This window comes from Ranitomeya variabilis, chromosome 5, assembly GCF_051348905.1.
Source record: "Ranitomeya variabilis isolate aRanVar5 chromosome 5, aRanVar5.hap1, whole genome shotgun sequence".
In the NCBI taxonomy this organism is placed as follows: Eukaryota; Metazoa; Chordata; class Amphibia; order Anura; family Dendrobatidae; genus Ranitomeya; species Ranitomeya variabilis.
In genome coordinates, this window is record NC_135236.1 from 317,121,439 (window position 1) to 317,136,814 (window position 15,376).

General features: G+C 46.6%; 1 protein-coding gene across 1 annotated transcript in view; it reads left to right on the forward strand.

Annotated features, from left to right (window-relative positions):
* Positions 1 to 15,017, forward strand: part of ELAPOR2 (endosome-lysosome associated apoptosis and autophagy regulator family member 2) — a 157,455-nt gene extending 142,438 nt beyond the window's left edge. Inside the window, exons 20-22 of the mRNA XM_077264643.1 lie at positions 10,092 to 10,270; positions 11,325 to 11,490; positions 13,015 to 15,017. Of these exons, the coding sequence (XP_077120758.1) occupies positions 10,092 to 10,270; positions 11,325 to 11,490; positions 13,015 to 13,074 (405 nt within the window). The 3' untranslated portion in view covers positions 13,075 to 15,017. The remainder of the gene's footprint in view (positions 1 to 10,091; positions 10,271 to 11,324; positions 11,491 to 13,014) is intronic.
* Positions 15,018 to 15,376: the final 359 nt, after the last annotated feature.

Here is a 15,376-nt window from a genome sequence, read left to right on the forward strand (position 1 = left end):
ACATGGGGCCCCAGGCAGAGCACAGGGGCCCCAGGCAGAGCACAGGGGCCCCAGGCAGCATATGGGGCCCCAGGCAGAGCACAGGGGCCCCAGGCAGCATATGGGGCCCCAGGCAGAGCACAGTGGCCCCAGGCAGAGCACACACCAAATCGGAGGCCGAGGGGCCCCGCCAACCAAATCGGAGGCCGAGGAGCCCCGCCCACCAAATCGAAGGCCGAGCGGCCCCGCCCACCAAAGCGGAGGCCGAGGGGCCCGGCCCCGCCCACCAAAGCGGAGGCCGAGGGGCCCCGACCACCACATCGGAGGCCGAGGGGCCCCACCCACCAAATCGGAGGCCGAGGGTCCCCGCCCACCAAATCGGAGGCCGAGGGTCCACGCCCACCAAATCGGAGGCCGAGGGTCCCCGCCCACCAAATCGGAGGCCGAGGGGCCCCGCCCACCAAATCGGAGGCCAAGGGTCCCCGCCCACCAAATCGGAGGCCGAGGGTCCCCGCCCACCAAATCGGAGGCTGAGGGTCCCCGCCCACCAAATCGGAGGCCGGGGGTCCCCGCCCTCCAAATCGGAGGCCGAGGGGCCCCGCCCACCACATCGGAGGCCGAGGGGCCCCGCTGTTATGACCCCAATGGCGAGGGTCTCAGAGATATCAGCCAGTCTGCGAAGTACAAAAATCCAGCTCATAGGGCAGTGGTAACTGGGTTGACCATATATCTACTCCTAACGCCAACACTAGAAGTAGCCGGGGAACATGCCTACGTTGGTCGCTAGATGTCTCGCGCCAGCCGGAGAGCTAACTACCCCTAGAAGAGGAAAACAAAGACCTCTCTTGCCTCCAGAGAAAGGACCCCAAAAGTAGGATACAAGCCCCCCACAAATAATAACGGTGAGGTAAGAGGAAAATGACAAACACAGAGATGAACTAGGTTTAGCAAAGAGAGGCCCACTTACTAATAGCAGAATGTAGTAAGATAACTTATATGGTCAACAAAAACCCTATCAAAAATCCACACTGGAGATTCAAGAACCCCCGAACCGTCTAACGGCCCGGGGGGAGAACACCAGCCACCCTAGAGCTTCCAGCAAGGTCAGGATACAGATTATATACAAGCTGGACAAAACTGCAAACAAAAACAAATAGCAAAAAGCAAGAAAACAGACTTAGCTTAAACAAGCAGGAACCAGGATCAGTGGACAAGAGCACTACAGATTAGCTCTGATATCAACGTTGCCAGGCATTGAACTGAAGGTCCAGGGAGCTTATATAGCAACACCCCTGACCTAACGACCCAGGTGAGCATACAAGGGATGAATGACATACCCAGAGTCAAATCACTAGTAGCCACTAGAGGGAGCCAAAAGGTAAATTCACAACAGTACCCCCCCCTTAGTGAGGGGTCACCGAACCCTCACCAAGACCACCAGGGCGATCAGGATGAGCGGCGTGAAAGGCCCGAACTAAATCGGCCGCATGCACATCAGAGGCGACCACCCAGGAATTATCCTCCTGACCATAGCCCTTCCACTTGACCAGGTACTGAAGCCTCCGTCTGGAGAGACGAGAATCTAAGATCTTCTCCACCACGTACTCCAACTCGCCCTCAACCAACACCGGAGCAGGAGGCTCAGCAGAAGGAACCACAGGCACAACGTACCGCCGCAACAAGGACCTATGAAATACGTTGTGAATGGCAAACGACACCGGAAGATCCAGGCGAAAGGATACAGGATTAAGGATCTCCAATATCTTGTAAGGACCAATGAATCGAGGCTTAAATTTGGGAGAGGAGACCTTCATAGGAACAAATCGAGAAGACAGCCACACCAAATCCCCAACACGAAGTCGGGGACCCACACCGCGGCGGCGGTTGGCAAAACGCTGAGCCTTCTCCTGTGACAACTTCAAGTTGTCCACCACATGATTCCAGATCCGCTGCAACCTATCCACCACAGAATCCACTCCAGGACAGTCAGAAGGCTCCACATGTCCCGAGGAAAAACGAGGATGGAAACCGGAGTTGCAGAAAAATGGCGAAACCAAGGTGGCAGAACTAGCCCGATTATTAAGGGCAAATTCAGCCAACGGCAAGAAGGTCACCCAATCATCCTGATCAGAAGAGACAAAACACCTCAAATACGCCTCCAGAGTCTGATTAGTTCGTTCCGTTTGTCCGTTAGTCTGTGGATGAAAAGCGGACGAAAACGACAATTCAATGCCCATCCTACCACAAAAGGATCGCCAGAACCTGGAAACAAACTGGGATCCTCTGTCCGACACAATATTCTCAGGAATGCCGTGCAAACGAACCACGTTCTGGAAGAACACAGGAACCAGATCAGAAGAGGAAGGCAGCTTAGGCAAAGGAACCAGATGGACCATCTTGGAGAAACGATCACATATCACCCAGATGACAGACATGCCCTGAGACACCGGAAGATCCGAAATGAAATCCATAGAGATGTGTGTCCAAGGTCTCTTCGGGACAGGCAAGGGCAAGAGCAACCCGCTGGCACGTGAACAGCAAGGCTTAGCTCGAGCACAAGTACCACAGGACTGCACAAATGACCGCACATCCCTTGACAAGGAAGGCCACCAAAAGGACCTGGCCACCAGATCTCTGGTGCCAAAAATTCCCGGGTGCCCTGCCAACACTGAGGAATGAACCTCGGAAATGACTCTGTTGGTCCATTTAGCAGGCACAAACAATCTGTCAGGTGGACAAGAGTCAGGCCTACCAGCCTGAAATCTCTGCAACACACGTCGCAGATCTGGAGAAATAGCTGACAAGATAACTCCTTCCTTAAGAATACCCACAGGTTCAGCGACTCCAGGAGCATCAGGCACAAAGCTCCTAGACAGAGCATCGGCCTTCACATTCTTAGAACCTGGTAAATACGAGACCACAAAGTCAAAACGGGAGAAAAACAATGACCAGCGGGCCTGTCTAGGATTCAGGCGTTTAGCAGACTCGAGATACATCAGATTTTTGTGATCAGTCAAGACCACCACACGATGCTTAGCACCCTCGAGCCAATGACGCCACTCCTCAAATGCCCACTTCATGGCCAACAACTCCCGATTTCCCACATCATAATTTCGCTCTGCCGGCGAAAACTTCCTAGAGAAAAAGGCACAAGGTCTCATAGTAGAGCAACCAGGGCCTCTCTGCGACAAAACGGCCCCTGCCCCAATCTCCGAAGCATCCACCTCAACCTGAAAGGGAAGTGAGATGTCAGGCTGGCACAAAACAGGCGCTGAAGTAAACCGGCGTTTCAACTCCTGGAAAGCCTCCACGGCAGCAGGAGCCCAGTTAGCCACATCAGAGCCTTTCTTGGTCATATCCGTCAACGGTTTAACAACGCTAGAAAAATTAGCGATAAAACGACGGTAGAAGTTAGCAAAACCCAAGAACTTCTGAAGACTCTTAACTGACGAGGGCTGAGTCCAATCATGAATAGCTCGGACCTTGACTGGGTCCATCTCCACAGCAGAAGGGGAAAAAATGAACCCTAAAAAGGGAACCTTCTGTACACCAAAGAGACACTTTGAGCCCTTAACAAACAAAGAATTTTCACGCAAAATCTTGAAAACCATCCTGACCTGCTCCACATGCGAGTCCCAATCATCAGAAAAAAACAGAATATCATCCAGATAAACGATCAAAAATCTATCCAGATACTTCCGGAAGATGTCATGCATAAAGGACTGAAAAACTGAAGGTGCATTAGAGAGCCCAAATGGCATCACCAAGTACTCAAAATGACCTTCGGGCGTATTGAATGCGGTTTTCCATTCATCTCCTTGCTTAATGCGCACAAGGTTGTACGCACCACGAAGGTCTATCTTGGTGAACCACATGGCACCTTTAATCCGGGCAAACAAATCTGACAACAGCGGCAAAGGATACTGAAATTTGACAGTGATCTTATTTAAAAGCCGATAGTCAATACAAGGCCTCAAAGATCCGTCCTTTTTGGCCACAAAAAAGAATCCCGCACCAAGAGGGGAAGAAGAAGGACGGATATGCCCCTTCTCAAGAGACTCCTTGATATATGAACGCATCGCGGTATGTTCAGGTACCGACAGATTAAACAGTCTCCCCTTAGGAAACTTACTGCCAGGAATCAAATCTATTGCACAGTCACATTCCCTATGAGGAGGCAGTGCACTGGACTTAGACTCACTGAAGACATCCTGATAATCAGACAAATACGCCGGAACTTCCGAAGGCGTAGAAGAAGCAATAGACAAGGGCAGGGAATCTCCATGAATTCCATGGCAGCCCCAACTTGACACTGACATAGCCTTCCAGTCCAAGACTGGATTATGGGTCTGTAACCATGGCAAACCCAAAACAACCAAATCATGCATTTTATGCAGAACAAGAAAACGTATTACCTCCCGATGTTCGGGAGTCATGCACATGGTAACCTGTGTCCAAAACTGCGGTTTATTTTTTGCCAATGGCGTAGAATCAATACCCCTAAGAGGGATAGGATTTTCCAATGGCTCCAGAACAAACCCGCAGCGCTTGGCAAATGACAGATCCATAAGACTCAGGGCAGCACCTGAGTCTACAAACGCCATGACAGGATACGATGACAGTGAGCAAATCAAAGTTACAGATAGAATACATTTAGGTTGCAAATTACCAATGGCGACAGGACTAACAACCTTAGAAAGACGTTTAGAGCATGCTGAGATAACATGTGTAGAATCACCACAATAGTAACACAAGCCATTCTGGCGTCTATGAATTTTCCGCTCATTTCTAGTCAGGATTCTATCACATTGCATTAAATCAGGCGTTTGTTCAGACAACACCATGAGGGAATTTGCGGTTTTGCGCTCCCGCAACCGCCGGTCAATTTGAATTGCCAGGGCCATGGAATCATTCAGACCTGTGGGAATGGGAAAACCCACCATCACATTCTTAATGGCTTCAGAAAGGCCATTTCTAAAATTTGCAGCCAATGCACACTCGTTCCACTGGGTCAGCACGGACCATTTCCGAAATTTTTGGCAATACACTTCAGCCTCGTCCTGGCCCTGAGACATAGCCAGCAAGGCTTTTTCTGCCTGAATCTCAAGATTGGGTTCCTCATAAAGCAAACCGAGCGCCAGAAAAAACGCATCAATATCAGCCAATGCCGGATCTCCTGGCGCCAGCGAGAAAGCCCAATCCTGAGGGTCGCCCCGTAAAAAAGAAATAACAATTTTCACTTGCTGAGCGGAGTCTCCAGAGGAACAGGGTCTCAGGGACAAAAACAATTTACAATTATTCCTGAAATTTCTAAACTTAAATCGGTCTCCGGAAAACAGTTCAGGAATCAGTATCTTAGGTTCTGACATAGGATTTCTGGTAACATAATCTTGTATGCCCTGCACACGAGCAGCAAGCTGGTCCACACTTGTAATCAAGGTCTGGACATTCATGTCTGCAGCAATCACAAGCCACTCAGAGGTAAAGGGGAAAAGAAAAAAAAATGAGAGAGAGAGAAAAAAAACAAAAAAAACCTCAGAACTTTCTTTCTTATAATCCCGCTTCTGCAATGCATTTAACATTTAATACTGGCCTGGCAAACTGTTATGACCCCAATGGCGAGGGTCTCAGAGATATCAGCCAGTCTGCGAAGTACAAAAATCCAGCTCATAGGGCAGTGGTAACTGGGTTGACCATATATCTACTCCTAACGCCAACACTAGAAGTAGCCGGGGAACATGCCTACGTTGGTCGCTAGATGTCTCGCGCCAGCCGGAGAGCTAACTACCCCTAGAAGAGGAAAACAAAGACCTCTCTTGCCTCCAGAGAAAGGACCCCAAAAGTAGGATACAAGCCCCCCACAAATAATAACGGTGAGGTAAGAGGAAAATGACAAACACAGAGATGAACTAGGTTTAGCAAAGAGAGGCCCACTTACTAATAGCAGAATGTAGTAAGATAACTTATATGGTCAACAAAAACCCTATCAAAAATCCACACTGGAGATTCAAGAACCCCCGAACCGTCTAACGGCCCGGGGGGAGAACACCAGCCACCCTAGAGCTTCCAGCAAGGTCAGGATACAGATTATATACAAGCTGGACAAAAATGCAAACAAAAACAAATAGCAAAAAGCAAGAAAACAGACTTAGCTTAAACAAGCAGGAACCAGGATCAGTGGACAAGAGCACTACAGATTAGCTCTGATATCAACGTTGCCAGGCATTGAACTGAAGGTCCAGGGAGCTTATATAGCAACACCCCTGACCTAACGACCCAGGTGAGCATACAAGGGATGAATGACATACCCAGAGTCAAATCACTAGTAGCCACTAGAGGGAGCCAAAAGGTAAATTCACAACACCCCGCCCACCAAATCGGAGGCCGAGGGTCCCCGCCCACCAAATTGGAGGCCGAGGGTCCCCGCCCACCAAATCGGAGGCCGAGGGTCCCCGCCCACCAAATCGGAGGCCGAGGGGCCCCACCAACCAAATTGGAGGCCGAGGGGCCCCGCCCACCAAATCGGAGGCCGAGGGTCCCTGCCCACCAAATCGGAGGCCGAGGGGCCCCGACAACCAAATCGGAGGCCGATGGGCCCCGCCCACCAAATCGGAGGCCGAGGGTCCCCGCCCACCAAATCGGAGGCCGAGGGTCCCCGCCCACCAAATCGGAGGCCGAGGGTCCCCGCCCACCAAATCGGAGGCCGAGGGTCCACACCAACCAAATCGGAGGCCGAGGGGCCCCGCCCACCAAATCGAAGGCCGAGGGGCCCCGCCCACCAAATCGAAGGCCGAGGGGCCCCGCCCACCAAAGCGGAGTCCGAGGGTCCCCGCACACCAAATCGGAGGCAGAGGGACCCCGCCCACCAAATCGGAGGCCGAGGGGCCCCGCCCACCAAAGCGGAAGCCGAGCGTCCCCGACCACCAAATCGGAGGCCGAGGGTCCCCGCCCACCAAATCGGAGGCCGAGGGTCCCCGCCCACCAAATCAGAGGCCGTGGGGCCCCGCCAACGAAAGCGGAGGCCGAGGGTCCCCGCCCACCAAATCGGAGGCAGAGGGACCCCGCCCACCAAATCGGAGGCCGAGGGGCCCCGCCCACCAAAGCGGAGGCCGAGGGTCCCCGCCCACCAAATCGGAGATCGAGGGTCCCCGCCCACCAAATCAGAGGCCGAGGGTCCCCGCCCACCAAATCGGAGGCCGAGGGTCCCCACCCACCAAATCGGAGGACGAGGGTCCCCACCCACCAAATCGGAGGACGAGGGGCCCCACCAACCAAATCGGAGGCCGAGGAGCCCCGCCCACCAAAAGTAAGTGCGGCCCCAAAAGTAAGTGCGCCCCCGAGTGCAAAAGTAAGTGCGCCCCCGGGTGCAAAAGTAAGTGCGCCCCCGGGTGCAAAAGTAAGTGCGCCCCCGGGTGCAAAAGTAAGTGCGCCCCCGGGTGCAAAAGTAAGTGCGCCCCCGGGTGCAAAAGTAAGTGCGCCTCCGGGTGCAAAAGTAAGTGCGCCCCCGGGTGCAAAAGTAAGCGCGCCCCCGGCCCCGGGTGCAAAAGTAAGCGCGCCCCCCAGTCCCATGTGTGAAAAGTGCTGCTGTAAAGCTGGTAGCGCTGTTCAAGCACCATGTATTTCCTTCAGGAAATGCCCATCTAATATATAATTGCCTAGAATACTACTTCCTGCAATTTGTGCCAACTTCCGTGGCTTTGTCCGGAGCTAATGTCCGGAGCTAATGTCCGGAGCTAATGTCCGGAGATAAGTGACGTCACCAGTGTCCTACACCCAGGCAGAGCACAGGGGCCCCAGGCAGCATATGAGGCCCCAGGCAGAGCACAGTGGTCCCAGGCAGAGCACAGTGGCCCCAGGCAGAGCACAGGGGCCCCAGGCAGCATATGGGGCCCCAGGCAGAGCACAGGGGCCCCAGGCAGCATATGGGGCCCCAGGCAGAGCACAGTGGCCCCAGGAAGAGCACAGGGGCCCCAGGCAGAGCACAGGGGCCCCAGGCAGAGCACAGGGGCCCCAGGCAGCATATGGGGCCCCAGGCAGAGCACAGGGGCCCCAGGCAGCATATGGGGCCCCAGGCAGAGCACAGTGGCCCCAGGCAGAGCACAGGGGCCCCAGGCAGAACATGGGGCCCCAGGCAGAGCACAGGGGCCCCAGGCAGAGCACAGGGGCCCCAGGCAGCATATGGGGCCCCAGGCAGAGCACAGGGGCCCCAGGCAGCATATGGGGCCCCAGGCAGAGCACAGCGATATTTTGGACCACTGTGCGGTGTTTCAGACCCCCTGTGTGATGTCTGGGGCCCTGTTCTTAAGTATATTAAAGATTAAAGTAACGTATATTAAAGTATTATAGATCAAATTTGACACGTTTATGAGCACCATTGAGTGATATACTCAAGAATGACATAATTTTTCAACATTTTATGGTTTCAAACTGTAAACACTCAGAGTTTTTTTTACTTCAACCAGAAAACCTTAACGGTTCATAAAAAACTTGACTGTTCAGGATATGATAAAAGTCATAGTATTCTGAATCTTTAACTTATAAAGATACCTTTACATGCGGTGATTATTGGTTCCAGAGAGGCTTTCGGCCGATAATCGTACACATGGCTGGTGACAGGACAATACAATATAAACGTTCAAAGGTAAACACTGATAACATTAAAATCTAATATATAATTGCCTAGAATACTACTTCCGGCAATTTGTGCCAACTTCCGTGGCTTTGTCCGGAGATAATGTCCGGAGATAAGTGACGTCACCAGCGTCCTACACCCGCTCAGGGTGGACAAAGATATATGCCTTCGTGGTGCGCGGCACTTTTCTGATTGGTTGCCGCCTGCCGCGAGCGACCAATCAGAAATGTGCCGTACTGTCAAGAATTGTCAAGAGCTGGTGAGTGCAGCCATTTTTTGTTCTTTCTTACTATTATTTATTAATTGTATTATTCTTACATTTGAATAAATAAAGTATATATGGATTCTAGACTCCCGATTCTTTAGAATCGGGCTGCCATCTAGTATTATATAGTTCTGTGTACATACGATTGCTCATTCTCATATTCTTCTTTTTTTCCGTTAGGTCTATGCCATCATGTGATTAAAAACTTACTAACTGAATCTTTCTAAGCCCCATGTAGAAACAGGAAATCTCTTTTCCCTACATGAGTCATCACTGCAAAGTTTTTGGCAGGGGATTAGGAGTGGAGCAGATGGTCAGGAGTTGAAGATGGATATGACTCATACAGGGAAAACTGACCTCCTGTTTCTACATAGAGCTTAGAAGGATTCAGCTCGTCAGTTTTTAATCACATGATGGCATAGGCCTAATTGAAAAGAGAAGAATTAGCCTGGTAGAAAGGCAAAATGAGCAATTGTAAGTATACAGTGCTATGTAATATGATGATTTTAATATATTAAGAGGTGTGAGGTGGTGAGGGGGATCATATGCAAGCGTGGATATGTATCCCCCAGGATGCTCATAGAAGCATATTGAGCCCGCTGGAGTGCATTGCAGTAACATGTATTGCTGTGGCTGCAGTGCAGAATAAAAGTATGTGTGGACCTGGTCAAGTTATTTGGCCAGGCAATTTGTAGGAAAACCTGTTAAGGGCTTTTATTTTTGGAGTGAACTACAGGATGTTAGTGGGGTAGTCCTCTCCCTCCAGCCAGGTCTTACAAGTGGCTCATGGCCACAGATTCCATTTAAAAAATCCTGTAGCAAAGGTTTGGGTGTGTTAGTGTTGGATTGCAAGCTGCAGAGCAGGTGGCTCTGCAACATCCGGCTTAATTCAGAGCCAAGGGAAGTTAATGCCTGACGCCCTTCAGCATGACACGGTGGTGTAGTCGCCCAAGGCAAGCGGTCTTGGATACGGAATGTCTTGACACCCCGGCTGCGATCCGGAGGATACCATTTTGCCTTTTCATTTGTGAGTTTTTGGACACTAAAAGACATTTTGCTTTGAACTTTACTGGGTCACTGCCCCATTACTGCATGGTGTGAACACCGCCACACTACAGAGGATAAAAACTTTAATTGGAACCCTTCTTTAATAAATAGAAGTGAAAATATGTAAGTTTTAAGGTTGGATATTAAAGATGCTGCTGTATATTGTAGGAAACCCATTATGTTTGGAATGAGCCTAAACTTTGCTTGCGAGGCATCTCCCTTCCAGACAAAAGAACAGCGGCATGCGAGTCAATAGACTTCTGGCTGAAAGTGGGTGCCGGAATCGGTGCCTTTGTGGCAGTTCTTCTTGTTGCACTGACCTGCTACTTCTGGAAGAAAAATCAGAAGTAAGTATATAGTGCTTCATAGTCTGTCTCTTCTTCTGTACTTTATTTCTATGAAGATGTACTAAACATAATAATAATAATAATCATGATAATTATTATTTACTGAAGCTTATAATGTATAATTTTAATGAACAGATCATATGTCAGTGTTATATAGTGAAATAAAAAAAAAAACTTATTTTAAAATAGCATATTCAGATTGCCTCTTCAGAGAAAAAGAGGACTTAAATTCTATAGTGCCACCTGTTGGAAGTAGCGATCCTACAAGTCACAATCAACCCTTTAACGAGTCGTGCAATATGACTTAGCATAAAAGCCAAATCAGTATCTCAAATCGCAGACACAGTGTTTCGGGCTGTTGGCCCTCGTCAGTGCAAAGCATGAGAACTAATTTGGCTAGATAATAGCATTAACTTTTTTGTATTACAGTTGTGTCACTAGTATACTTTACAAAATATGGTGAATAAGAGCTAAGTTAAATGACTTGATAAGACTGCCTGGTCTGCCACATTTTTATACATGTTTAATAAAGACGAGCATTGCCAGGACATAGGCCAAACAGTGTCTACATTGACTTTGTCCGCCTCATAATAGTGAATGGCTCCATTGGGGTTTCTGTCTCAATCCTGTTTTTTGGGGATTCTGTATGAAGTGAGCCTTAACATGTCTTTTAGTAATCAGATTTATAAAAAATAAATATCGGTGAACAAATTGTATAACGTAAGTTTCTTACATTTTAGAGTTTCTCATAAGTGAATCATATAATCATTAAAATATGTGATATCTCATCTATTTATCTGTTATCTGTCTGCTATATTGCAAATTCAGAAAATGGCACTGCGCCATGGGAGATTGTATTAGAGAGGTTGTCCAGGCTTGACGCAATGGTCTGCATTCATTTTACGTGACTACAACCTACCAAATCGTGTCAGCGTGACTTCCTGGTATTCCTGATGCAAGAGGCCGGTCACTTGTCCTGGACAACTGCTTGAAATAGTTAAAAATCAATTCAAAAACAGAAATTAATAAGTCAGTTATATCTCTTCATATACAGACTGGAATACAAGTACTCTAAACTTATCATGACCGCTAATTCTAAGGAGTGTGAGCTTCCTGCTCCAGACAGCTGTGCCATAATGGAAGGAGAAGACAATGAAGACGATGTGGTGTATACCAATAAACAGTCATTGTTGGGAAAACTGAAGTCTCTTGCTAAAAAGGTGAGGCTACATTTACTTTAAAAATCAGTTGTAAAATATTGGTTATCAGCTTAGTCAATACTCGATGCTGGTAAAGCGAGAGCTCTTGTATGAGAGGGACGTGTCACAGCACCACTCCAGCGTTTTTTTTTATTTCACCACTTGAGTGGTCCTTTAAATGTAATTCCCCTGCCTCCTGTCACATACTCATGTGCAGCCACCTTTATCCTTTTCCAGCGTCACTTCTGTTGGTCTTCAGCGAAAAGTCACCTGTTGGCAACTCCAGTGTTTCATGGAGTGCGCTGATGTTCATTTTTCAAGCATCTCTATGAGAGCCTTGTTCTGGCCTCATTCTTGCTTTCATAGACTTGCATTTAGCTCTTGTGATGTAACTTCTGACTTCCAGAAAGTCAGAAGTTACAGGCTCAAGATGGCGCCGCAGGAAGGTGAGTATAAGAATGGGGACAGGAGGCTTACATTTAAAGCGCCACTCCTTCACTGAAAAAAAGGCCAGCTGAAGTGGTGCTTTAAGTAACTGGCTTTTGGAAACAGCTGTCACCCGGTTAGTAGCAGCAAGCATAAATATGTATAGATGTACATAATGCTTTAAGGGTTTGTCCACTTTTACCTAGTTTTAGCCAGTAGACTCAGTGATGTATAAAATAATACATTGAGCTTTGCTTACATTCCCTGTGTCTGCTGTTGCCCCAGTCTTTAATGACCGGCTTCAGCTGTGATGTCATATCGTTAGCGCTACAACTAATCATTGAGCTCAACTGATGTAGACGACACGAGGTGCGGAGCTTAGTGATTGGCTTGAGTGGTGTTGATGGTACGCCACCCGAGGAGTTGACCAAAAAAGACTGGGCTAGAGGCAGCACAGGACTCAGAGAGGGTAAGTAAAGTTCAGTTTGCTATTTTGCACAAACCTGAGCTTGTAGGCAAAATATTGTAGAATATAGAAAATCCCTGTTAAGATAATGAAGTAGGCAAAAAATATAATGCAAGATTTGATGATATGATTTTGCATAACAAGTGGTCATATGTGGTAGTGCAGTAAAAAGCAAAGAGACCTCTCCTTTCTAATTGTACAGCAGATTGGAATTAGCTGATCGGCATGATGTCACTGGGAGATGCCAATGTTCGGCCCTGTATTTCTCATGCAGTGCCCATTGCAGAATAAAAGTAGCATTACATGCCAGCCTTTCATATTAATGGATGGACCTAATGGAGAATGCCGGGATCTGTTCTTTCATAAAAACCCTATTTTGAGGGTGACAAAAGAGGGTACTGAGAAGGGGTATGAATAGGGCATTACCCCTCCTTACATGTAAAGCGCCATGGAATAAATGGCGCTATAACAATAAAAAATAATAATAATAATAATAGGGTATATGTACAGCCGTAGACATTTTAAAATAACCCCATTAATAGTCATTTACTACTACATATAGGATTAAAATGTACGCAATCTATAAAAATAAAGTTGTCCATTTTTTTAATACAAGTTATTGGTAATTGTGTTCAATCTTTGTATTATTACAGGAGAAAGAACACTGCTTTGAGTCTGTACAGCTGAAATCCTCACGGCCACAAAATATATGAAGTCCGGACACTGCCTTTTGAGACTGTGAAAAACAATTTTTTTTAGGAAAAAAAACATATCATAAAAAGAAATCAATATACGGTACCAATGAAGATGAAAGAGGCACTGAAATATCACAACATAGTAAAACTCTTGGCTGCCTTATTACCTGACAGAGTATTTTGCCAAAAATGGAATATGTGGAAGTTTAGAATTCAAGTTCATCTCAGGACGAACGCAGTGATGCTGAAGACGTTCAGCCTGTTGTGCGTTTCTTGTGCATGTCGTGTCCTCTGTTATCCTCTCTCCTCCTGACACTTGCTGCATAGAAAAAAAATTCTGTTTCCCCATCTAGGCTTTAAATCTAAGCAGAAACATAGCAAAAACTGAACATACTTTTTGAAGTGTAGAAAAAGGAAAAATGACAAATAGTGCATCTTACAAAAACAAAATTAAGAACAGTGAATGGAAAACAACCTCTAATATGGCGACATGCAGGTAGATGGAGGGTTAAAAAAAGGAAGAGCCTACATACCTCAATGGAGCTCCTTAGCCCTTACAAATAGCTGACCATCGGAGGTGCAGAGAGCCAGACCTCCACAGATGTGACATTGATGACACATTCTCAGAATAGTTTCTTGATATTGCAATCCCTGAAGACCCTTCCATATAATCCATCATTGGTTTCCAGACAAACCATGAGAATATAGTTGGTCAAACTAAGCCAACTCTTTAGATGTGAACCTGCAGTTTTTTGAGGTTGTTTTGCTCCAATGTTATATTGCATTCTTAAAGATATAATATGGGATTAGGAAAAAGGGCCAGCTTTTATCTAGATTCATGAACACTCCTCTCTATGGGAGGTGTCTGGTATTGAGACTCCATTCAAGTGACCCTCTTAGAAGGCTCTTACTCAGTTAATAGTATAAACTGTAAGGGTTCACTAGGGTTATGTTCACACATTGTGCTTTTGCAGTGAAAAAAACAGTGGTGACAGAAAATACTTTGCCTTGTGTCACATTTTTCCATGTGTTTTTGCAGCATTTTTACCTGCGATTTCCACCCATACATTTTAACGGGTGAAAAGCACTGCAAAAAACATTTCAACAATTGATATGCTGTGTCTTGACAAAAACGTGGTTGGGCTCAAAATGCGTGCAGAAAAAAACCCAGTGCATTCATGTGATTTCAGAAAACTCAAAACGCAAAATCTCCACATGTGGACATACCCTAACATTTTATGTCAAATTTCCAAATTAGTTACCAAAATTTACGCTTTCTGCACATTGACCCCTCACTATATAAAGATAAATTCTTGCTTATCTGCGTAGCCGAATAAGCTTGCACTGAGCCTAAACTAATAGGAACCTATGGGAAAATGGACCTAGGGGTGAAAGGGATAGGGGTTTATATAATGTTTCTAAAAATACTTGATGGCATCCATGGTAGGTCACTCTGTCTAAATAGTACAGTAAATATTCAGTAAGACCTGTTCACCCAGTGACCTATATATGACTAATGTGCAAAAGAAGATACTCTGAACCACAGGCCGCAAAGTCAGCCTTTTTATACAGTTCTGGCAAAAATTAAGAGACCATCACATCAAAACCCTGTCATGGGCAGCCCAATCTCCAGACCTGAACCCCATTGAAAACCTCTGGAATGTAATCAAGAGGATGATGGATAGTCACAAGCCATCAAACAAAGAAGAACAGCTTACATTTTTGCACCAGAAGCAGTGTGACAGACTGATGGAAAGCATGCCAAGACACATGAAAGCTGTGATTAAAAATCATGGTTATTCCACAAAATATTGATTTCTGAACCCTTCCTGAGATAAAACATTAGTATTGTTGTTTCTAAATGATTATGAACTTGTTTTCTTTGTATTATTATTATTATTATTATTATTCGAGGTCTGACAGCACTGTTTTTTTTAATTTTGACCATTTCTCCTTTTCAGAAAAAAAATACAAAATGTATTGCTTGAAAATTCGGAGACGTTGTCAAAGAACAATTTACATTTTACTCAAAAATATACCTATAAAGAGAAAAATCAGACAAACTGGACATTTTGCAGTGGTCTCTTAATTTTTGTCAGAGCTGTGTTTAGTCACTGTAAATGCATAATCATTAATCGTACAGACATTGCAGTCTAAGATTGCAGTAACTGCCCTTTGCTCAATTTAAAGGATTTCCTATGAGCTAGTGCCTTGTACTTTCATAAATTCATTAGAACATATTGTACCCATAATAGCAGTCCTGGATTACAATTAATATTTAAGTTCTGATAGTTTTCCTATTTTGGAGCATATTTTTCTT